General features: G+C 38.6%; 4 protein-coding genes across 17 annotated transcripts in view; all 4 read right to left on the bottom strand.

Annotated features, from left to right (window-relative positions):
• Positions 1 to 13: 13 nt before the first annotated feature.
• LOC117567119 (uncharacterized) lies at positions 14 to 11264 on the bottom strand. 2 transcript variants are annotated; one of them, XM_034246928.2, is made up of 6 exons: positions 11116 to 11264; positions 1844 to 2561; positions 1507 to 1623; positions 1114 to 1433; positions 373 to 532; positions 14 to 299 (listed from the first exon to the last, which is right to left on the bottom strand). In XM_034246928.2, exons 2-6 carry the CDS (start codon positions 2056 to 2058, stop codon positions 137 to 139), a joined length of 975 nt encoding a protein of 324 aa, XP_034102819.1. In that variant the 5' UTR covers positions 2059 to 2561; positions 11116 to 11264; the 3' UTR covers positions 14 to 136. The 2 variants fall into 2 exon arrangements, with proteins under 2 accessions (XP_034102819.1, XP_051864303.1); XM_052008343.1 differs by lacking the exon at positions 11116 to 11264 and having other exon boundaries at positions 1844 to 2668.
• A 2972-nt stretch (positions 11265 to 14236) lies between these two features.
• On the bottom strand, positions 14237 to 21001 carry LOC117571549 (amyloid protein-binding protein 2). Of its 3 annotated transcripts, none has more exons than XM_034253768.2 (8): positions 20879 to 21001; positions 19961 to 20314; positions 17045 to 17682; positions 16382 to 16606; positions 16210 to 16311; positions 15459 to 16135; positions 15232 to 15389; positions 14237 to 15163 (listed from the first exon to the last, which is right to left on the bottom strand). In XM_034253768.2, exons 2-8 carry the CDS (start codon positions 20153 to 20155, stop codon positions 15023 to 15025), a joined length of 2136 nt encoding a protein of 711 aa, XP_034109659.1. In that variant the 5' UTR covers positions 20156 to 20314; positions 20879 to 21001; the 3' UTR covers positions 14237 to 15022. The 3 variants fall into 3 exon arrangements, with proteins under 3 accessions (XP_034109659.1, XP_034109645.1, XP_034109653.1); XM_034253754.2 differs by having other exon boundaries at positions 20795 to 20988; XM_034253762.2 differs by lacking the exon at positions 20879 to 21001 and adding an exon at positions 20396 to 20530.
• A 279-nt stretch (positions 21002 to 21280) lies between these two features.
• Positions 21281 to 22673, bottom strand: LOC117568390 (uncharacterized). Its single transcript, XM_034249005.2, has 3 exons — positions 22117 to 22673; positions 21738 to 21953; positions 21281 to 21653 (listed from the first exon to the last, which is right to left on the bottom strand). The coding sequence occupies exons 1-3, from the start codon at positions 22459 to 22461 to the stop codon at positions 21417 to 21419; spliced, it is 798 nt and encodes a 265-aa protein (XP_034104896.1). The 5' UTR covers positions 22462 to 22673; the 3' UTR covers positions 21281 to 21416.
• Positions 22674 to 22808: 135 nt separating this feature from the next.
• Positions 22809 to 23678, bottom strand: part of LOC117568395 (smoothelin-like protein 1) — a 49237-nt gene continuing 48367 nt past the window's right edge. For all 11 annotated transcript variants that reach the window (XM_034249096.2, XM_052008575.1, XM_052008573.1 and 8 more), the window contains one exon: positions 22809 to 23676. In XM_034249096.2, the coding sequence (XP_034104987.1) occupies positions 23553 to 23676 (124 nt within the window). In that variant the 3' untranslated portion in view covers positions 22809 to 23552. The remainder of the gene's footprint in view (positions 23677 to 23678) is intronic.

The following is a 23678-nucleotide window of genomic DNA, read 5'->3' as shown; positions in this document are numbered from 1 at the left end:
TTAAGTAGCTCAAATAAATAATTGAAGTGGCGCCGCGCTCAACTATGTACAATGGCCTCCTTCCACCTCCCGAAAATGGAAACGAACGAATAATCGCCAAATCGCAACCTTAAGCATATCGAATGAGCGAGACACCTTAGAATCCCTCCTTGGCCGCTCGAAACTTGTATTGATTGCTGCGACCATCCAAGCACGGCACTTGCACTAAATTGAAGTAAATGGAGCCCATCAACTGCGACGCCGATGTGTTGGTCATCTTCAGGCACGAGAACAGCATATCATCGCATATGCAATGCGATCTGCAATTAAGATTTAGATTTAACATAATGTTAACGAGTGTAATTGCTTGAGCAACTCGCATTATTTACTCACTTTGTGTACAACGAGTCGTTCATTAGCTCGTACTTGTTTTGATACGCACGTATCTTCACGGGGCAGAGATCGTGCTGGCGACAACAGCGATCCATGGCCATCTCGCTGCCCAGATCGCTGTACGTTTCGGCTATATCGCCAGTGCCACACCATTTGGTGCCTGCAATGAAAATAGCGAATCAAAAGTTAGTCAATTGGCGAGTAGTTTCAATGGCAAATACATTTGTTTAGCTGAAATGTAGATTAGTATACCATTTAAAAATGCAGCGAGTTGAGAAAGTAGCGAGTGCTGCTTTGACGAGTAGATTAAAAAGCTTTAAATATGCACTTTGTGAAGAGGAAGAAAACTATGAAGAGTACGAATTCTAACGAGCTTATAAAGTTGTGATTATAGCGAGCAACGAATAAAAATCTAACAAATTTATTAAGTAGCAAGTACTAGGCATTGTTTTCTATTTATAAATCTAGTGAGTTGATCAATTAATAAGCTTGTTTATACAGAAATTGCAAAAACTATCGAGTGTACATAGAAAACCGACGAGTATAAACTACTGTTTATAAAATGATAAGCAACTAAATATGGGAAAACAGTTATACAACTGCTACACTCGTTGGCAATTAACTAAAAGAATAACAGCCAAGTAACGAGTAGACAAAATTAAAGAGTATGAAAACTAGCGAGTAAAAACTAAAGTTTACTGGAGTGAAGAGTGATTCTTGTTGCTCAATTCACACGCTTACCAGGTATAATGCCGCTAAGCAGCGAGAAGGGACTGCGCGGAAAGATATTCGCAGCGAGTTTGAGAGAAACTCCATCCTGATTGGCGGCATCGCTGCCATTGCCATTGGCAGTTGACTCGCTGTTGCTGCCGCCGCTGCTGCTGCGCTCGGAGCCTTCGTTGTTGCTGCTGCTGTAGCGAGATCTGTGCTTTGCCGCATAGCTGAGCTTGTCCACATGCTCGCATTGATCCATCAGCTTGAGCATCTCCTCGAACTTGATCTCCAGCGGTCTATTGTATTGAGCGAGACCATTGAGCAAGATTTTTCCCTCCTTGTCGTTGCTAAACAAAGAACGAGACGAGCATCAATAATTAAGTGATCAGAACAAAATGGAAATGCAAAAGATGTGCTTACTAGATTTCAATTAGTTCGCAGCCTAGAAGCAGCTTCTGGGGCCCCAGCTCGGTGACAGCAATGGTCAAATCGTGATAGTATATCATAATGAGCGAATCATTGCTGATGCGATTGCCACTACAACGAGAAAGAGCGAACGAGGAATTAATAGTGGAACGCTTATGGGCACATGGCCAGACCAGGCCCCGCGATTATGGCGACTACGTGACGTCCATGACAATGGCAACAGTGAAACTGTCGACTGTCATCGACGTCGTCGACGTCGAGCTGTCACTGCTCTGTTTGAGGGGCATGCACATATGCATTTATTGCCAGCTGTTTACTGATCCCTACTCACCTGTAGGTTTTCATTTGACGCAGACTGCGTTGCTCGATGATCTGTTGAGTGAACGATTGAAATGAGGGAAATCCCTGCAATCCCTGCGGCAGGCTAAACGATAACGTTGGCTTTGCCAGCGCCACCGATGAGCTCAGATACCCCATGAGGGCGCAGAACATGAGGGAGGCGAGCAACTGCAGTCGCCGCCGCTTCGGACCGAAACTCTGCCGCATTTTGAGCTCAGGAGAGTTTAGGATTTTTGAAAAGCTTGCAAGTTTCTATGATTTCAGAACTTCCACAGAGTACCGGAGTGCTTAGGACGTCCGGAGCGATTCAGGACTTCTGTTATGAGCGCGGGTTAAAAAGAAACCTGAAAGACTTCCAGCTTATTCCGGAGTATTCAGTACATCCAAGGAGAGATCAGAAGAAGTGAGAACTTTTCAGATGTTCTCAACTCCAGAGTTAACAAGACTTGTCGGCTCAGCACTTTCACAGAGCTCCGAACAGTTCAGGAGTGCCCAAAACTTTCAAAACCTCCAGAAGGTTCCAGGTGCAGCTGAAGTCCGTTGGATTTCTACCTCCGTGAAGTTAAGCAGCTCAGAAGTTCCGTGTAGTTGGGGCCTACTGGAAAGATCCTCGATAGATCGTCATCCCTGGAACGCGAACTCCTGGCTTAGCGAGACGTGATACGTTGTGCAACGTGTTGGTTGCGACTCAATTTCCGGTAACAAATTACCTGCCACAAAATCAAAAAATAAAAACATTCGTATTCGGTTTGCTCATTCGTCACTTGCTGTTGTTGTTACTATCGTTGTTTTGCTTGTTCTTGTTGTTGTCGTTGTCGTTGTTGTTGTTGTTGTTGGATACGTGCCCCGAGTTCTTGTCCTCTAAAAAATTCAAAATATTTTATTCATTCGTTCAGTCGTTGCTGTCGCGACGGAGGCACGTCCTCGCTGCTCGCTACACAGCTGACCATGTTCACAGGACTTGTCCCAATCTAAACCGAAAGTAATTCAATCCGAGTTCTATTTTCCCATTTTCTATTGCGACGTGGTGTTGATTAAAACACGCTCACCTCTTCAACCCTTTCCCAAAAACAACTCTCTCCCTCTTTCTCTCTCTCTTTAACTATTTTCGATTGTCTAAGTTTGCACACCACTTGTCGTATACTTAATATGCCTTCGATTCTCAATTGCTCCACTTAAACAGACAACTTTTCAATCGAATTAAATCTAGTTTCCCATTTTCGTAATTGATATTAATCGTTGCATGCCAATTTCACACAGAAAATTTTCCTTGAGTTTTCCCTCTCCACTGGGAAATGTTTGCCCAAAACACAGATGTCGCATTCTAATAGTTAGCTATTATGTCGAAAGTTATACTCGTTTAAAACTATATAAAACATATCTAATTGCGAGACTGCTTTGCCCTATTAAAAACCTTTTCTTTAGCGGAACGTATTTAAAATTCGAACATTGCTAAAACTTAGCAATATTATTTTCATAATCCTTATGCAAAATCTATTCCAAACGGACATCACTCTTGAGTCTCTGGAAAAGCTAAAAAAAAAATCTTCATTGAATTCTTACTTTTTGTAGACAACGAATTCAAAATATATTATTTTGAAACTATGTTATTATTACTAATTTGAATTTTTTCAAATTCCAGCTTACAAATGTTATTTCTGATTATACATTTCTTAATGCAATTGTTAAGCTCCCCTTGAACGGACAACGGTAAGTGAGCTTTTTAAAATAAGTTTAACGAGTCTTTTCGGATTATTCATTTGATTTATGATTTTCAAAAGTTTAGATGAACACAATTTTCCTAAAATTGTTTATTATTGGTTTCTATATCCGCTACCCATAGAGTAGAAGGGCGCATCTCCGACCCTATAAAGTATATACATTCTTGATCTGGGTCATAAGCCGAGACGATATAGAAGATATAATCAGTATGAGCACCTAGATTTCAGAGAACATAAAATATAGACATATGGTATATTTATTACTTCATCAATATACCAAATATAGGCATTGGTATAATTTTTTTAGTATTTTTGCGGTTTTCGGTATATTTAAAAATTAATACCACACTGTTTTGCCTTTATTCAAAATCAGTAGCGAGTATCTCACAGGCGAGCACACTCGACTGTAGATTTCTTATTTATTTATGCTAAGCATTTGCATTAAGTCATAAAACGAAGCAATCAATCAATTGATAGCTTTGCTATTAAAGCATTATTGAGTTGTTTTAGACAGAGTCGTTATATAGTAAGTTGCATAGTAGTAAAACTCAGTATTATCACGTAGCTTTCCTTCCAAGGGTCACTTTAAGTGTTAATAGGTTTTTTTTTTTGCCAAAAAAAAAAGCGTCGCAACGCCAACAGAGGCCTCAGTTATTTATTATGTGTTGTACATGTGAATTGATTACGCCTTGACGAGTGTCGCAATTTTCGACTCTTCTGCCCACTTTCTCCGCCTCTCTCTCTCTCTCTCTTTCTTTTCTTAGGTTGACTCCCTCACTCCTTAGTCTGTGACTAGCCCTTTTTTTTTTTTTGGCTGGCTTTGATATGTAGCAGTTTTCAATTCCAGTTAATAAATCTTTCACGCCAGGGAAAAGGGAAAAGGGGAAGCAAAATGAATTGTTCATACGCACGAAACATGCTAATCAAAATGATGTTGTTTGTTGCCCCCGAAAAAATCCGAGTTGATTATTATGCGTATAACATAAATGTGTACGCTATATATACTTTTATTTATACTTGTATTATAATATGTTATATATAAAAGTATTGTATTGTTTACTTTTTGTTATGATTTTTCGGTTTGGCCCAAACACGAAAGTTTACGCAAGTGAACAATGGCCAAGTCAACAAGTCAAGTCAAAATCGGGGCACGTGGGAGTGCGTCACCCAAAAGGGGTGAGTAGAGGGGGGAGCAGAGCAAAAACCCCGAAGAGAGGGGGCGATTGCTAAGTGAAAGTACTCTGCGCATTGTTATTGTGATTATTGTTGTCGTATTACATTTTTACACACACTCTAGCCAAAAAGGCAAAGAGAAGGGTGTGATAAATTGATGTAATTCCATTAACAAAAAAAACTTGAATTTTACTCGATTCGTATAAAGAAATATATTTTTATCCTAGAGATAGATTTATGCTTCGAGCTAAGCGAAGTTTCATTTCAAAATTCATTTCAGAATTTGACCAAACTAACAAATAAATGTAGGGCAAACTGAAGTTAATATTAAGTAAATTAGAAATTCGAATTAAAAAAAAAAGAAAATGTGCTGCGTAATATCAAAGTCTAATCATAACTTAGCATTAAAGTTATCAGCCAGGTTAAGTTAAATTTGCTAAATATCAAAATCTTGTCATGACCTTAAAGTTAACATTCAGATAATGTTAAGTTTATAATTCCAGAGCCCAGAGACTTTAAAGTTATTATTAAAGTTATCAACCAGATAAAGTTAGCTTTAGAATTAGACGCAACTACAAAAAAAAAATATGTTGTCTAATATAAAAAAGTCTAATCATGGCTTTAAAGTTAACATTAAGGTTATCAATCAGATAAACATAAATGTTTTGCTTATTATCAAAGTCTTATGATGACTTTAAAGTTAAAGTTAAGTTTGGGGCTAAACGCAATTTATATTTGAAAAGAATTGTTGTGAAAATTGCATTTTCAACTTTGCACAAAAGTCTTACGGGTATTTCGCAGTCGAGCACACTCTACGCTCTACGCTAGCTTTGCTTGTTTTCATTTCATTTTTCGGCAAATTTCGTGCGATTTCAATGGAAACTGTGTGGAAACATGCAAGCTTGATGACAAATCTTGTCGCTGTGGGAGGAAGAGAGAGAGAGAGGAAGAGTTGGTGGCGAGTTGAAGAAGAAGAAAAAGAAGAAGAAGTAGGTGGCAATGGCAAGCGTTGTCCAACACCTTGACAACATGACATCGCCCACACCACACCACACACACACACAATCACACCTCTTCACACACCTCCAAATCTCTGTTATTTAATACCCGAATATGAAAAAAAACCTGGGCTGCATTTTGGCCAAGTGACCAGCTGGCTAATTGAATGACAGTTTTTTAGTTTTTATTTATTTTTATTTGTGGTAGTGTTTTAAATCTTTCAATGCTAAGCTCGCTTGCGGGTTAAGGTTGCAGCTAACGGTGCTTTTGTGGGTTAGCCGACATTAAACGAGTTTAGGCTGAGCTTATTATGTTAGTTTTGCTGTTGTCTATCAATGTTTGCTCACTTTGGAGATTTCTTCGTAAGCGCTCAAATGCAAATTGTTGTGCAGGGAAAATCTAAACAAAGAGAAAACGCGCAAGAAAGCCAAACATAGGTCTTGTTGTTTAGCTTTCAATGATGTCGTTGCTCTGTGATGTGGTTAAGTAATCCAACGGAAGCTGTAGCGAGTTTCATCAAGATAGCTTACAGATTGAACGATTAGTTTGCACTTGAACAGCTGGACAGACAGACAGACAGACAGCAGGAGAGCTAAAAATACTAAAACAGATGCAGGACAGATGGAACAACGATCTCTGCTTGTTACAATTTTAGAGCAATGAAAAGAGAAATCGTTTCACTTTGGATCAATAATTCTTGTGCCTTAATCTCAGCCATAAATATCCGCGCTTTCATAGATGTCATCTAAATGATGTTGAACGCAATCTAAGCCAAGCTCAAGCTCATTTCTTAACCCACTCGAGAGTAAGAGTAGAGAGAAATTGTTGGAAGCCCTTGCTCACCTTATTATTTTATATATACAGTTTTTTTTTTGCGACTTGTCTGACCGACTAACCGGATGCACACGGCAAACAGCAAGCGACGCTGATGCGACCCAACTGACCAGTTTTGTTTTGGCTTTTCCACGTTTTGGGATCACTTTTGACATGATCTCCCTCTCTCTCTCTCTCGCTCTCGCTCTCTCACTCTCTCTGTCTTGTCCACATCATAATTAACAAATACATAATCGCGTTTTAACCCACATTAACCCATAAAATGCAACAATGCCAGTTCATAGTTGAGTGACTTTACGTCTCGTTTCCTGCTCTCAAACGAGACAATGCGTCGTCGTCTCCCTCCGCTTTCAGATGATCGTCGATTTAGACTTCCGTCTGGCCAAAACAACTGGCGAGAATCGCGAGAACAACGTCAGGAAATCATCAGCAACCAAAGTGCCGAGCACAAAAGAAAAAAAAAGAGAAAACCCGCTTACAAAATCCGCATACAAATTGCGTTGGGCAGAGAACGCGGAAGACCGAGCGAGAAGAATTGTCAAGCTGCCTGTCTAATTGTCAGGGGTCTAATCGATTTCCTAGATGCTTCAGAGCTTAAGCTTTTATGAATAATACAACTTTTATTCCCTTTAAGACCATCAATATATTCACGATTTGCAAAACTTTGTTAGTTATCTGGTTGTTAGGACTTTTTTTCAAATCTTACTCATATATCAAATGTTCTCTCGACTCTAAGGAATCTTTAAAAATTTACATATATCAAATGTTCCCTCGAGTCTAAGGAATCCTAAGAACTATTCAGACTATAATTGCATTAAAGACTACAAAGATTTTAAGGAGTTTCTCATTTCAACTGCTCGAAGATTTTAAATATCTTTACATTTTACCTACATAGGTTCTTTTTCCTTCACTCCTAATTCTCTTAGGGATCCTCTAGAACTTTAACTTCAGAATAATATGTTTTATGAGCATCCCGACTATATTACCTTTAAAGACCAACAGTATGTTACAGAATTCCCCACAGCTTGCAGAAAGAGCAATAGAATATTATAGAATTCCCTAGTCCTTCTAAACTCTTAGTTAGACACGCTTAACAACTCCTTAGACTCTATTTTTCTCCCTGTCTAATGTTAAAGAGATTCTCCTTTTAAGTTTCTCCAAACTCCTCAGAGTGACTCTTGGAATTGAGGTCACATTAAGGTGGTCTAGAACGTTTCCATAACATCCAAAATGCTTTAGGAACATCAAAATTATATTACCTTTAAAGACCATTAGAATCTTACAGAATTCCCTAGATCTTCTAAACTCTTAGTTAGATTTCAAGGACACGCTAAACAACTCCTTAGACTCTATTTTACTCCCTGTCTAATGTTAAAGCGATTCTCCTTTCAAGTTTCTCCAACCTCCTCAGAGTGACTCTTGGAATTGAGGTCACATTAAGGTGGTCTAGAACGTTTTCATAACATCCAAAATGCTTTAGGAACATCAAAATTATATTACCTTTAAAGAGCAACAGAATCTTACAGAATTCCCTAGACCTTCTAAACTCTTAGTTAGACACGCTTAACAACTCCTTAGACTCTATTTTTCTCCCTGTCTAATGTTAAAGCGATTCTCCTTTTAAGTTCCTCCAAACTCCTCAGAGTGACTCTTCAAATTGGGGTCACATCAAAATGCTGCCCCTTGAACCAAAAGTGGTTCGGGATTTTTTCGGTTGTGGGGTAACAGCAACCGAAAACGAAAACGAAAATGAAACTTGGCCAACTTGAACTTGGCGCCGTCTCAAGCCGATGGGTTCAAAAGTGCAAAGCTTTGCATAAGCACGAAATACCATCAATAAAAACCAAAAAACTAAAACAACAGAAGACAGCAAAGACAACACGTACAATGGAGTCGTTTGTTTGTTGTCTTGGCATAGGTCAGTGAAGCATGAGGTTTTGGCCAGGTAAAACAAAAAAACAAAAACAAAAAATATGAAAAAACAAAAGTCGGCCGTGGGCGAAATTGGTTTCGTTTCGTTTCGTTGTTGACCCGCTACAAAAAAAAAGTGGTTGCAGTTGATGTAGTAAAAGTGCTGTTGCTGTTGCTGTTGTTCAAAAGTGGCAAAAAAGCTGTTGCAGATGCGCCAACAACAACAACAACGAGATGATGAGAAGAGGAGTGGAGAGGGGAGAAGGCGGAGGGAGCTACAACTATCATCAACTGGTTTGCAGGTTGGCGGTTTTAACTTTCACATTGGGCGCACGCTTAATTGTGGGCTTTAATCTTGGTTAATTTGCTCCAGTTTTTGATTTGTAACACACGCCAGACGGCACGAAATACCGATTAAAGCGCGATTCGACGAGAGATGCTTTCAGTTGCTCATCACCTAGCGAGAGAGAGAGAGAGAGAGAGAGAGAGATGCCAATGATGATGATGATCATCATCATCATCTGCTCTTTCTATTTGTATTTGTAGACGCTCCTACTTGTGGCGATTGCGTTTGCCAGCAGCCAACAGCCACTGTCACTGACACTCCCAATGCTCTTCCATAACTCATCCAGCCAGTTGATTCGTTTGTGATTTTTACTTTTTTACTGCGTGCTGGTTAAGTGATTGGCAACTGCAAATGCAAATCATGCATGTCTTTCAAAACGAAACGTTGTGCACGCTCCTCTGATGTAAACTAACACGACATTCGTTGAAAAAACCCTACTCGCTGCATGACTAGTGGCTTCTTAAAGTAGCATTCGTTATGTGCTTGTCTTCAATGCTTTGCAATCTGCACTCGATGGTAATTGAGTAATAATCAGTTGAAACTTCACACTTGCAGCACTACTCGTTGAAGTTGCAATGATGAAAGGGTAAAGGTGTACTTCATAGAAATTGCATACTACTCTGTTGCAGTGCTTTAAGTGTACTCGCCACACTAAAAGCGCAATTCGTTGGATGCATTTTGGAAATAGAGGCTTTAAACTGAAATCCTAATCAGCTTAAAATTCTTTGCTGACTTAACATTAAGTGGAGTTCTTGCTAATCGCTACTGGCTATCATAAATCGTTACTCGTTACTCGCTACTGGCTATCATAACTCGTTACTGGCACTTACAGTTTTTTTTTTTTAATTATTTGTTTCTATTATCTTTTCTTTAACACTATTCGCAGCTTGCAACCACTAACTTTACTTGCTAGTTTTGCATATTATTATTACTCGTTATGAACACTCGTTAACTTAATTGCTCTAATTCTCTGTTATTCCATTTCATAACTACTAACTTTACTCGCTAGTTTTAGTTCTATTACTCGTTATTAACACTCTCTTAAAATCCAATTGCTCTAATTCTCAGTTTATCCATTTTAGTATATATCTATTCGCTGCTTGCACTCGTTAGATTTGCATGCACTTCTATAGTGCAACTTTTTACTCTCTAGATATTCTCTTATTATCATGTTTTGTTTCTAACAAACGCTCTTGCATTAATTGTACACACTGGAAAACGATTATAGGTTTATTTTTGTGGCTCACACGATCTTGCCTGACTCATAACTCTTCACTAACGAACTGAATAACAAGAAGTTAATGCTCTGATTTTATGCTCAAGCGCACTCGCAAAATGATTTAAAGTGCCCATTCACTTGTTTAATTAATGAGCCAAGCTCGCCACTCACTTGAACAAATATTTAGTTAACAAATTGACCAGCAGTAATTACTCATTTGGCAACATTGCAGCAACACAGCAATTTCAATTTGAAGTTCAAGTGGTGTTAGAACTTTGCCAAATGGAACGAGTGCGCTGCACTCGCTTGAACTTGAACTCGTTCCAGCCATTCGATATGCTCGCAAAGTTTTAACGAATTCGTTTCGTTTAATGTAGATCATTTTTTTTTCGAGCATGTAGTGTAGGGTACTTAACGAATCGTTGCTGGGGCCAAAAACTTCACACAATGTCGCTAATCATGGGAATGGGAATTCGTTATTGGGAAATTGAGAATGATGATGATCATCATGATGACAACTCTTGAGTGTGCGCAACCAGAGATAAGCATTCATATTGTTGTTGGTGTGTTGTGACGATGACAGTTGCAGCTTGTGGCATTCCCACAATTCCATTCCCAATGCGATTGTCTTTCCTTTTATGCCAGTTTGTTGTGCCAGTTTCACAACAGCATTTTTAGTAGGTGAAACTCTCGAGGCTTGAACTCTCAAGACGTGCAATCAACAACAACTTTGGCATCTCCAATCTGCATCTCTTGTGCACAGTTCCACGGACCTTGCAATTATCTTAAGCACTTCAACACACACACACACACACAACTAACAATTAGCAACAACAAAACGAGCAAGTTTCAACATCAAGTTTAACTACAGCTTTGTAGCTCTAAATAACACGCGTTTTATTTAAGAACTAGTTGCAAATTATCATAAAATATTTGCCATTAGGTTTACCAACCCGCCAACTTAGTCGGTCAGTTTCACTTTTCAAAAAAAAAAAAAAAAAAACGAAATAAGAAAAAACCGACTAAAAACAAGAAAAAATAACGAAAAAACCGACACTCACACACAGAGACGTCGCACGCATAGACAGATAGAAAACCGAACGAAAAATAGCGAAATAATGTCTTTGAGCTTTAAAGCGCATGCGTCGCGTGCCGTTCTTGCAAAGCTTCGCCAAACCGTTCGCTGCCGCGCAAAGTCAGCAACTGATCGATGAGGCTTCAAGTGCCGAAAGCCGAAGTACCGAACTCGAAGTCGAAGCCAATGACGAAGTTTTGCTGCTCAGGCGTACGAACGAACTAAGCCGAAGCTGACGACAAAAGACGACGAAAATGTGTCAAAAGCAAAAGCTGCGCTTGAATAGTCAGTCGTCACAACAACAACAAGTGCTGCAACTTTGGGCTGTCTTGACTTCTGCATGCGTGTGCCTGCATGTGTGTGTGTGTATGTGTGTGTGCTTGCGTGCGCCTGTATGCGTGTGGGCGGTCTGCATTGCAATCGAAAGACTGTTTATATCGGCCGCTAGCATGCCGGCTCTGCCTCTGCCTCTGCTTCTGCCTCTGCCTACGTCAACCTTTACGTCGCTTTTAGCGCCCAAGTGAAAACACTTGAAACAACTTTTACAATGTCGTCCGAGTTGTTGTCACTGTGCTTGTGGTTGTTGTTGCTTTCAGCTACTGTTGTTGCCGGCGACCAAAGAAAAGTGACAGTGGGTCAAATGTAACAAACAAAAAAAAAAACAAGTAAGAAAGCTACAGTCGAGTGTACTCGACTGTGAGATACCCGCTACCCATTTTGAATAAAAGAAATATATTTTGCGGTATTTTCTCAAAATATACCAAATATACTGCAAAAATACTAAAAATATACCGAATGGTATATTTGGTATATCGACATAGTACCGTATTCAAAATATACCATAGACAGCACAATATACCAGATTGTCAGCCAAAGCAACTAAGACCCCTAGTATAAGTAGGCGTTTTTGCCCATACAAAAGTATTTCTTTAATAACTTCGACAATTATTATCTGATCGCAACCAAAATTTCAGAAATCATAAATACTATAGTTATTATTGTATATACCAAAATTCGGAACTCTAGCTTTAAAATTACGCTTGTTATTCGATTTTTTTGATTTGCGGGGGCGGAAGTGGGCGTGGCAAAAATTTGAAACAAACTTGATCTGCGTGCAAACATAACAAATGCTGTCGAAAAAAAATTATAGCTCTATCTCTTATAGTCTCTGAGATCCAGTGTTTCATACGGACAGACGGACAGACGGACAGACACACAGACGGACAGACGGACATGGCTATATCGTCTCGGCTGTTGACGCTGATCAAGAATATATATACTTTATAGGGTCGGAGATGCCTCCTTCTACCTGTTACATACATTTCCTGCCGGCACAAAGTTATAATACCCTTCTACCCTATGGGTAGCGGGTATAATAATTTAAAATGCTCTTACGAGTAAACTATTTGAGAGACAGCCACGACAATAACAAAAAGATTGTAATCTATGAACATCTCACCTAAAAGCTCATAAAAAACAAAACTATTTAAGGCCTAAAGAATTGATGTGCGGTTCAGGTTTTTTAAATGAAAATTTCACAATAAAGTAATCAAATTTAATTTCTATTTGTTGGAGAATCGGACGGATTGGATGATAGCAATGAAATTTCGTTAAAATCAGTAATTACAAAATTTCACTAGATATTTAAAAAACAAATATGCAGGGACTGGACAATAAAAATAACTTCTCAATTACATAGAGAATTTGAAAAATTGGTTTTGATTTAAATTTTCTATTTAAAAGTCAAATTTTTAGAAAAATACATAAATTATTTTGGAAATAATTTATAATCAATTGAAAGCTTTGTTTAAAACTTATACAATTTTAATTTTTAAAAAAAGTAAAATTAAAGATGAACTTGATTGAGATGAATTGAATTGAAAAGGAATTTAAGAATTTTTCAAAATCGATGAAAAAGAATAGGTTTATAAACTTTCCTTTGGGTACAATTAGAAATCCATAATGCATTTTATTAGATCTTTCAGTTTTGAAGCATTTGTATTCTTTAAAGAAGATTCATACATATTATTTTCTCTGCAATAAAATCTACTTAGATCAGATTAACGAAAATCGACTGAAAATCAAACCGTTTACAGCCTAATACAATTTATATTAAATATCTGTTTTGTCTTTATTTGCGTCTTTCAAGATCACCACAATAATACTTTGTACACAATCCAGTTAAGATACAAAGAATAAGGAAGATGTTGTATAGGTTTATGAATGGGTCATAAAAGAATTAAATCTCACGACTACGGTAGTAGAATGCCAAAAAAAAAATTACCAGACAACAAAGTCAAAATAAACTAATAATTTTTAATATTTTTTTTGTTTTTTTTTTTTTATTATTTTCAAATTTTATTTTATGATTTTTTGCTTGGGCGCTTGAACAGGTTCCCATGACAAAATATTGTAGCTACATCAGTTTTAGGCATATATACATATAAGTATATATATATATATGTATAGGTATCGTTAGTTGTATAAACTTGGACTTACTTAAGTAGTTGTTGCTTATGCGTATAAAGGGGGCATGTTATACACACGGATTACGAAAGAAAAACGGGGACAAAATCATTTTCCAGCTCAATGGATGGCTCTCGACACGCAATCTGTACACCTTGAGAGGATTGAGGGATTGCGGATCAAGGGAAGGGCATGAGCATGGGATGATTTTTCAATTTCGATTATTAAAGTTTGCAGTTTGCAGTTTCTAGCAAATACTATTTACGTATGTCTCGCGCATTTTCGCATATAACAAATTGTAGTTACAAAAAAAACACAATAAGATAATGAACAGAAAGATTCTGATTACAAACTAAAATTGTAGATACATTCACTATGCCATAATATATTGTATAACTATTAATTCGTTTCGATATATTCTGTTTATACATTTACATGGTTTGTTTTTTCTTCTTTTTTTTTTAATTGATTTTATTTCGAGTGTAGCAATATTGTATCTATCGTATTGAAATTGTGCTACAAATTGTTAAACAATTGATTTAACAACTGCTTGGGCTAAAAAAAACACTATTGAACAACAATATAATTATTTATATATATATGTATATGTATATTAATATAATTGATTATCAATTTATCAATTATGTATGAATAAACACATGCACGTTTTGCATGCATTTATTTATATCAATCACATCATTTATTCGTATTTTAGAATTAAAATATGAACGGGTTATTGGATTAAACCAATTTTACGTGTTTTTTTTTTTTATCTATTTCGTGTGTTCAAACTCACGGAGAGTATACTTTTTAACAAAATTCAAGAAAAACATTTACAAATTGTGTGTGTAATGAAAATAATAAATAATGTTGTACAATTAAGTAGTTGACCAAAACGAAAAATAATAATAATAATGATAGTAAACAAAAAAAAGAAAGATTTATGTTGACAGCAAATTCACACCTTTTGCCTCCTCACTTACATATGTAATCTCACAGTACAATTATATATATATATTATGTATTTGATAACAAACCGAATGCAGTTTTCATTTGTGTCAATTTAAAACAAGAAATATATAGATATATAGAATGCGTTAAAAAAAGAGAAGAATCAAAGATATTCCATGTGGGCGTTGACAGACGCAAAACGTTGTTGTTCGGCTTGTTGTTGTTGCTGTTTTCTTTTGTCATGGCGAATTGCCTTTCTCTCTAGCCGAAAAGATTTGTTAACAAATTTATGTTTTGCTTGAAGCTTTAAGCTAAGTAAATTGGAAGTTGTAAGCTATAATAACACGTATATATTTTACATAACTTTTACGTCAGTTTGTATGTTGTGTGTGAGAATGCGTGTGTGTTGTGTGTGTGTGTGTATGTAGAGTGTAGTACAACACCTAAGCAATGCTTATTTGCCGCTTGGTCCGCTTTCAATTAGCGCTTGTGCTGGGCAACGTCGAAGAACTAGAGGCGCCTCCAACATTTTTATGCGTGTTGCTGTTCTCGGTAAAAAACTTTGCCTTCACCAGATCAATGGAGTAATCCTCCTCAATCGCCGGATAGCTGGATTTCTGTAATACACAAAAACAAACGAAATGAATTCGATTCAACGTTTCTTGAACATTTGCTTCACACTCACGTTTTGTGTTAGATTTTGGCCACGCAATAGCTGCCAATTTTCGAGAATGTGAGCGTAGCGTAAATACTTTTCAAATTCATGGAGTGTCTCATAGACATGGCACAGTCCCAGATAATCGTACTCCAAGCCCGAGTAAGTGCTGCCAAACAAACGCAAGCCTAGAAAATACAAAAAAATAAAGCACATGAGAGGGATGCAAAGAGAATACAATTGTGTTGCTGTCTCACTTATATCAATGCTGCGCAGATATAGATCTTCGGCCTGGCGAAACTTTTTCATTTGATAGTTGTAGAGCGACGCCAAATGTCCAATCGACAGTCCAACCTCATAGTCATAGGGACCAAGGAGATCTGTCTTGATTTTGATGGCCTTCTGATGCATACGCTCGGCCTCGTCGAAACGATTCATTGTTTGATACAAACGCCCCAGATTTCCATAATGTTTCGCCGTCTGCACATTCACCTCGCCAAACACCTCCAGCGAGAGTTGCAACGCGAAATTGTGCAGCTCCTCCGATTGCAACAGCAAATCCTCCTCATCCATGCCATCGGCGATCTTATCGAGCGCAATCTCCTCTAACAACAGGGCTTTCACACGCTTCGCCGATGCCAACATTAAATGATTGCTTGGCACCAGATTCTTCATAATGTTAACCGCCTTATCCACATGATCTTGGGCACAACTGAAGTCACCAGTGCTATATTCATGCACGTAATACGCATACGAAAGATCCTCGTGGGCGATGGCCACATGGAAATTCATGTTGCCAAAGATGCCGCGACGCACAGCCAACGCTTCCTTGTACACATTCACCGATTGAAACACCGAATCGACGTTCAGCAAAAAGAAGCCATAATCGAGCAGTGCATCGCCGTATTTCTGATGCGTTGGACCAAAGTGTTCACTGTGATGGGATGGAAATAATAAAATAATGGTTTAAATAATGCTGGAGAATACAATTTATGTTTGTCGACTTACCGAGCACGCCGCACAGCTTGGCAGATGAGCAAATTGGCGCGTGCAAAGTCTCGTTTAACCACACAAGCTTTGGCCGCCTGACGCAACACATCGATGGCAACGCTGCAGAAAAATTTAAGAACACAATTAGTGAGAGTTGAGTATGGAATTGAGAGATGTAGTTAATCCTTACCGTGTGGGCGCTGACACATGCAAATGATGCAGCGCCTTCACGCTCCACATGTGACTGTTGTTGTACTCGTTGCGGGCAAAGTACATGGACGAGATTTGTGTGTAGGCCATCGCAATCAATGGCGAGGGCACTTGGCGATCGAACATGGGCGCCAGCTTGATCAGTTCCGCGTACGTTTGTTGCGCCAATTTGAAATTACAGTGCGATGATTCCGCATAAAGTAGACTGCAATTAAAAGTAGTTGAAATCATTAGTTTCACAGTTAAAGATTCAACATTTCAACAAAATTTCAATAATTAACACGAGCACTCATTTGAAATGTTGGATTATTAATATATGTTTAACGAAATTGATTTCTTTCAGCCAGTTGTCAATAAATCTAACTCTTTCTATTCTCCATGTTAGAGCTACTCAAACGAACGGACAGACGGAAGTCAGGAACTTGAACTTGAAATCATTAGTTTCACAGTTAAAGATTCAACATTTCGACAAAATTTCAATAATTAACAAGAGCACTCATTTGAAATGTTGGATTATTATGTATTAATAATACATGTTTAACGAAATTGATTTCTTTCAGCCAGTTGTCAATAAATCTAACTCTTTCTATTCTCCATGTTAGAGCTACTCAAACGAACGGACAGACGGAAGTCAGGAACTTACCGCTGCAAACAGTCGACTCGCGTGACCAGCATGTTCTTGAAGGGCGGCATGCGCTTCAGTCTTTCGTTGAGGCACGACAGCACTGAGATGCTCTCCTGCATCCAGCCTGCCTCGGACAGAAAGCTGCCCAATCGCAGTCCCAAATCAATGGCCAGCGCATCCTGATCATCCAAATCATCGAGGTCGTCCAGCAAGTGGGCCAACTTTACTGTGACATTCGGCAGTTGTGAGTGTTGATGATCGTCGATCTCGCTGGACGTCGTTGTTGATGCTGGTAATGATGCTGATGATGATGATGATGATGAGTCGCTGCTGCTGCTGCAGCCAGCTGCGGCATTCTGTTGTTGCTCGGTAATCTGCATTTTACTGTACTCATCACTGAACAGCTCCTTGTCCAATTTATGACTGCTATCGCCAACCTGTTCGCTCTGTTCGGGCTGTTCGATTTGTGGTACACTGAAGAGCACTTCGTATGCCTCGCTGAGGCGACGCGTCAGCGACTTGTTGCTGGCCATTAAGGAAGCGACAATGCGCAGCAATTGATTGCGCGCTGATGTGAAGCGGACGAGGCATCTGAATACCCGAAGCTTGGAGAGCTCCTCCAACAGTGAGTCCTTCAAGTCATCACGTTGCGAGATCTGCAAAGCCCACAAAAAACGATGAGTAAAGGGTGTAAACGTATATGATTCTTATTTCTGCATATTAACGGTATTTTACTATCGATAGTCGACGCTAACTTTCGGTAATTATCTATCATAGCTTGCAAATAACTGTCGACCGTTATTTTTGTTGTGCTCTCGTTGCGAGTACAAGCGAAAAAGTTCGTACTCTTTCGCTCTCGCTCTGAGCAAGAGACTTTTGCTGTCTTCATTTCTGTTTTCTGTTGAGCGCTTTTCGTTGAGCTCTTTGTATTTCGGTCGTTCAATGAGCAGTGCGTAAAGAGCGGAACGAGAAACGCTCGCACAAAGAGAGTCAGCAAAAGACCGATTGACCGAAAAACTCAACGCAAACGGTCTTCACACTTACTTTCGTTGTTGTTGCGTTCGTTTTGCAGACGAAATACAGTAGAATCCGGTTATAGCGACTTTCAAGGGACCGTCGTTATATCCGGAAGACCCACTAACCAAAAGGAGAAAAATAAAATTTTGTTTATTTTATAGTTGCCATAGGTTTTTTAAATACAATTAATTAATGTTTTAATCAATTTAATTTGTATGGGTCGTTCGAGTTTTCGTCACAATAACCGGACGGACACTATAAGCGGCTTCGTTATAACCGGATTCTACTGTATTTCGTCTGCAAAACGAACGCTTCAAGATTTGCTTGCCTATGCGTGTGAATGTATACCAATACATACGCAAAAGACTTTTATTTTCACTGAATACGACAAAACGGTCTTGGAACAACCGAAACAAAACAGAATAGAAAAAAAGGGTTTCGGTCTGAGCGCGAGCGATCTTATTCAAGAACCCATAAAACGGTTGCTCTCTGAGTCTTTTCGTAAAGTGTCAGAGAGAGACACTTATTTGCGGACAACGAGAAACGGTCGACAGTTATTTGCAAGCTCTGTTATCTATATACATTTCTATATTCCAAATCGTTTCAAATCGATTAATTTCTTTGCATTCAAAGTAAAAGTCAAATCAATTATTTAACTATCCAAAACGCTCTTTTGCGCTTTATGAACTATTTTTTTAAATATCATTTTAATATTGACATTATATATTTTATAAGTAAAATCAAATTCTTGAGTAGTTCAATCAATAATTATTTATTGTTATGGAAGTTCCACAATTTGTTTTTTAAATTTTTGACACAGAAAATTTATTTCACTAGAAATTAAATGGAAAATACAAACGAATTAAAATCGTTTTATCGGTAACTATCGTTGCGCACAATCGATACGTATTTATCCCAATTGGCATTACAGGCTGCATTGTGCAACAAGTGTTTATCGATAAATCAAATGCAATCACTGCGTTAATCAACACTGCGTGAGCAGTGCTTAAAGGAGTCGCAATATGAGCTCTGCCCAAGGGCGAGAGATGCATAAGGTTGGCGACCAAGTTCAATGATCAATAAAAGCAAGCAGGACAACAACAACAGCAAGCTGCTAGTCAAGAGTGCGCTATATTTAGCCAGAGACAAGATCAACAACAATAACAACAACAGCAACATCTCCGGTTGCTTTATTGTTGTCGCTCTTTATAATTTATTATTGTAATTGCAACGCCATTATGACAATCTGGCATTTTAAGCGTGTGTGCGTGTGTGTCTGGATGATCTATTGATGCTTTTTTCCATACGTATGTGTGTGTGTGTGAGTGTGTACGTATTTATTTTTGTCAGTATCTGTTTAGTGTTTAATCCCAGATACAGTGGATAAACAAAAGCTCCATATTCCGCGATATCATATCGCAAAAAAAATAGCTATTACGTTGATGTACAAAAATAACGCCATGCGGTTTTCAGACAAATATAACACCCGCATATCTAATATCTATGCGGGTGTGTGTGTGTGTTCGCAGCTGTGTTCTCGTGTGACAGAGGCGGAAGCTTCTAGCAGTAAACATAAACAGTAGAAAGCTCTTGCGCTTGGCCAAAGCTTTGAGATTCAATCGAATTGGAATTCAATGCAAAACAAAAACACACAAACACAAATACAAAATGTCCTCCATGCAAGCGTCGAAATACATAGATATAGATAAAAGCGCACAACAAAAACAAACATAAATAAATAACAATGAAATGCTGTAACAGCGTGGCGATAAAAACTTACACACACACGCATAGCGAGCAGCTGATTTGATATGTGTACATGTTGTGTTTGTATGTGTGCGCGTGTTTTCACTTTTTTCGCATTTAAAAGCCGAAGTAGAAGTATGAAGTGGTGGGGCGGGGGGCGATTAGACTTACTCTCTCGTAGACATCGATGAGCAGATTGCGAGGCAACTCCGGCAGCTTGCTGATGCGCCCCAAAGCGGGGACTTTGCAGTCCAGGCTGTTGACAACGGCATTCAATGCCAGATCGTACAGTGGCTCGGGGCTGTTGTTGTTGTTGTGACCGGAGGCCGATGACATCAAAGCCAATAGCTGCTGGTGAGCAGCCATTTTGTTTTCAGTTCTCTTCTCTTCTGCTCTTGTTGTTGTTGTTATTGTTGTTGTTACTGTTCTTGAAGTTTCTTAGTTTCCTTTGCGTATTGTGATCAACTGCTGCCAACAACAACAACGAAAATCAAACTCGCTGCGGGGCGGGGCGAGGAGGAAGCTCTGCAACAAGTTTCATTCAATTAGAAAGGCGATGTAGCAAAATAAAAATACTAAAACAAATTTTAGAAAATACACACGCACACAATAAAATATTTAACTTGTATTTTGATGCCTGTTTTTTTCCATGTTTTTCACTTGCCACACGTGCGTCAAAGACAATAAAAAACAACACTTGACAAACGGGTGCAATGTCACACAGCCCCACACATTTATTCACAATAGCAAACGAAACTTGCGCTAACTTCACTTTCTTTTAAGACACCGTCGCCGTTCTTCGTTTTTCCTTTCCCTTCTTTTTTCGATACGTTTCGTTGTTGTAGGAGCCCAGCTGTGTTTGTTGCTGGCAATTTCACTGCTCTGCTTGCTGCGACAAGTTCCTCTTTGTTATACACTCACACATACAAAGTCTGCCCAAAACTTGCTGGTTTTTTTTTTTTATGTTGCCGTTCCCAATTAAAATATACACACAACAGAACTTACACAATATCGTAAGCATTTAATTGCTTGAACACGTACGATTTGCACGTATATTTTGCCCGTTAGCTTTTGCTGTGCATTACTTACGATCGACCAAATGCAATAAAATGTACGTTTTTATTTTTGCTTCGATTTTTATGCAAAAAGAAATTAATATTTGTGTCTTCGGGGATGGCAGCCAGCGTGACCGCACTTGCATTTGAACATTATACCAACACACAACATTACCGCTTTCATAAGTCCTAGCTGGCCACACTACGAATTATACCATTGGTATTTTTCACAGAATATAATTATAATAATACAATAAATTATAAATCCAAGTATAAGCAAAGAGTAAAATTATTTTATAATAATTAGCTTACAGAATTCTAACCGCTAAAAACATTGATCGTTATACGAACTTCAAATAATATCAAAATATCGATAAATCGCTAATGAAATCAATATGCCTTTTCTCATCTCTAAAAGCAGTGGGAAGATAAGCGATTTGAAAAGCGTAGTTTTATTGGGACTGTTGGTAGCAAAAAAAAAACTATTGACAATTTTGGAGATGTTACAAATTGTTATTGATGTTATATGTTTTTACGCGCTTGTTGGTTAAGTTGCTTAGGTTTTTTTTGTATCAAAAGAGATCAAATGTGTCGTCTTCAACATCGAGGAGACCAAAATCATTTGTGCTGCCAAACATCCACCAATGTCGCAATATATTCCGTATGAGCAGAAAACGCGTTGTCACAAACTCAAAGAAATGGAAAAAGAGAGCGCTTGATGTGAGCAGCGCACACGATGCGACAAAGACTTCTTGGACCGTTAGCTGTTCGGTGCTGCCCTGATTCAAATTGTCCATACAATGCAAAACCTGTACACAAGTAAAAAAGCGCAAGTACGCATCAAGGGTGATCATGACGAGATGCTTGCAAAATCCTGCAGTGCATGCGCTCACCTGCTGCAGTATGACATGGGCAAGGGGCATTAGCGACGCACTGAACAGCATATGTTTCACAATCATGCCACAGCAGCGCCCGCAGCAAAAGGCGCGCACCATTTGCTTCACGCTCGCTCGTTCCGTGGTGATGTTGAATGGTGCATGGCAGATTTCGCAGCGATTATCGCGCCGTTGCATTATCCACCTCTTCAAGCACGTCATATGTATGTAACCCTGTGATGGGAGGATAGTGAGCAGTAGTTGGGCAGTGTGAACTCACTTTTAAAATATACTAGAAAGCACAAGTACCAACGCCAATATACCACATACTTTTTCGCGCCACAAATATACTAAACGGTATATGAGTATGGTCACCTCGCTCACTACGTCAACTCACCACACTGCCTTTGCACTTGCAGGGACAGTTGATTATTTCCATATCGACGCGATTCCAGCGACAGATGCGACACGAGTTGCCAAACTCATTGGCCGAATGCACGCTCTCCTGTGACGCTTGCCCTGTTCCACTGCTGGTTGGCAATGTGATGCTATCACAGGCAGCTGTTGCTGTTTCGCTTAGCATCTCGATTTCGGTTTCGGTTTCTGCATGTGTTTGTAGCCTCGGTATAGATGTGCTGGCCACAACCATGTTCAATAGCCGCAGAGCCGTTGCCTCGGAGAGCTGCGTACCTAGCTGCTGCTGCTGCTGCTGCTGCACTTCCTCCGGCTGCTGTTGTGACATTTTCTCTCCAAAAAAGAATGGCAACAAAATTCGATAACGCGATTCGTTTTGTGGCGGACTGTGTGTTGGTCAATTTGAAGTCTATGTGTTGTGTGGAATGCGCGTAACGAACTCAATTTTGGGAATACGAATTTCACACGTAATTTTGTTTGGACATTTTACACAAAACTTAACGTTCGACTTTCACAGCATGTCTGAGAGCCTATCTCAATAATTTCCTTCAAACGAGCCGCAAATGCCAACTGCGTTCGTTTTGAAAAAAAAACCAAAGTGACTGACGAAGTTTTCTTTTTCTGTTAATATGGTAACACAGCACCCTTTCTGCATTTGCAACATTTTTGCACCAATTGGCAACACTGCAAATGAAGGATCATCAAGCAGTGTGACCATATAAGTAGGCTATGTAATTTGTAAGCAGAAGAAAAACACATTTTGTTCAATGTTAATATTAGCTGTAGATACATTTTTATTTTTTGATATCGCATTTCGCATGCCGCTGCTTGCGAGTTAGTAAATTTGCTCGTAATTTCGCTCGCTTTAATGTTGTGTTGTGTACATATATATATAGTTGGGTACTTTATAAATGTTTATTCTTCTGATCTCATCTTCAACTCAGCGGGGTTAGTAAATTTTTTGCGCTTTGCAATTGTTGTTCTTGTTTCTTTTTTTTATATATTTAAAATTATGACAAAAAAATCAACAATTATTGCAATAGTTTTTTTTTTTAAGTTCAATAACAAATAATAATATAATAATTATAATAGAATTACAAAAAAAATGTGATAAAAAAAAATGATAAACAAACACAAAAAAACGTACAAATGTTCTTGCTGTTCAATGCAACGACGAGCCTGCCATTTGTGGTAGTAGTAAACATAAGTAATTAGATGTGGGATAAAAATAGTAGTTATATAGGATGCACAAAAATGCCAACAGGCGTATACATAATAATTCTGTCTGAAGTGTGTATGGGCTGACGAAGTGGGGAGGACTTGCTTATCATATAATGAATAGATGCGTAATTGTTGTTGTTGTTGTGGCCCACCACGTGATTCTGCTACTGTTGTTGTTGTTATTGTTGTTGTTCTTGTTTACTGGCAATTGCGAAAGCGACGATAGATGCTTTGCACATAGACAAAGACGCATTTCCAGTCGGGTCTGCTCATCTCCACCATGTCTTCCACATCCAGTAGCGGCGCAATTCCAGCCTTCTCACT

The sequence above is a fragment of the Drosophila albomicans genome, chromosome X, assembly GCF_009650485.2.
Source record: "Drosophila albomicans strain 15112-1751.03 chromosome X, ASM965048v2, whole genome shotgun sequence".
NCBI classification, from domain to species: domain Eukaryota; kingdom Metazoa; phylum Arthropoda; class Insecta; order Diptera; family Drosophilidae; genus Drosophila; species Drosophila albomicans.
This window is presented reverse-complemented; position numbering and strand designations above follow the sequence as displayed.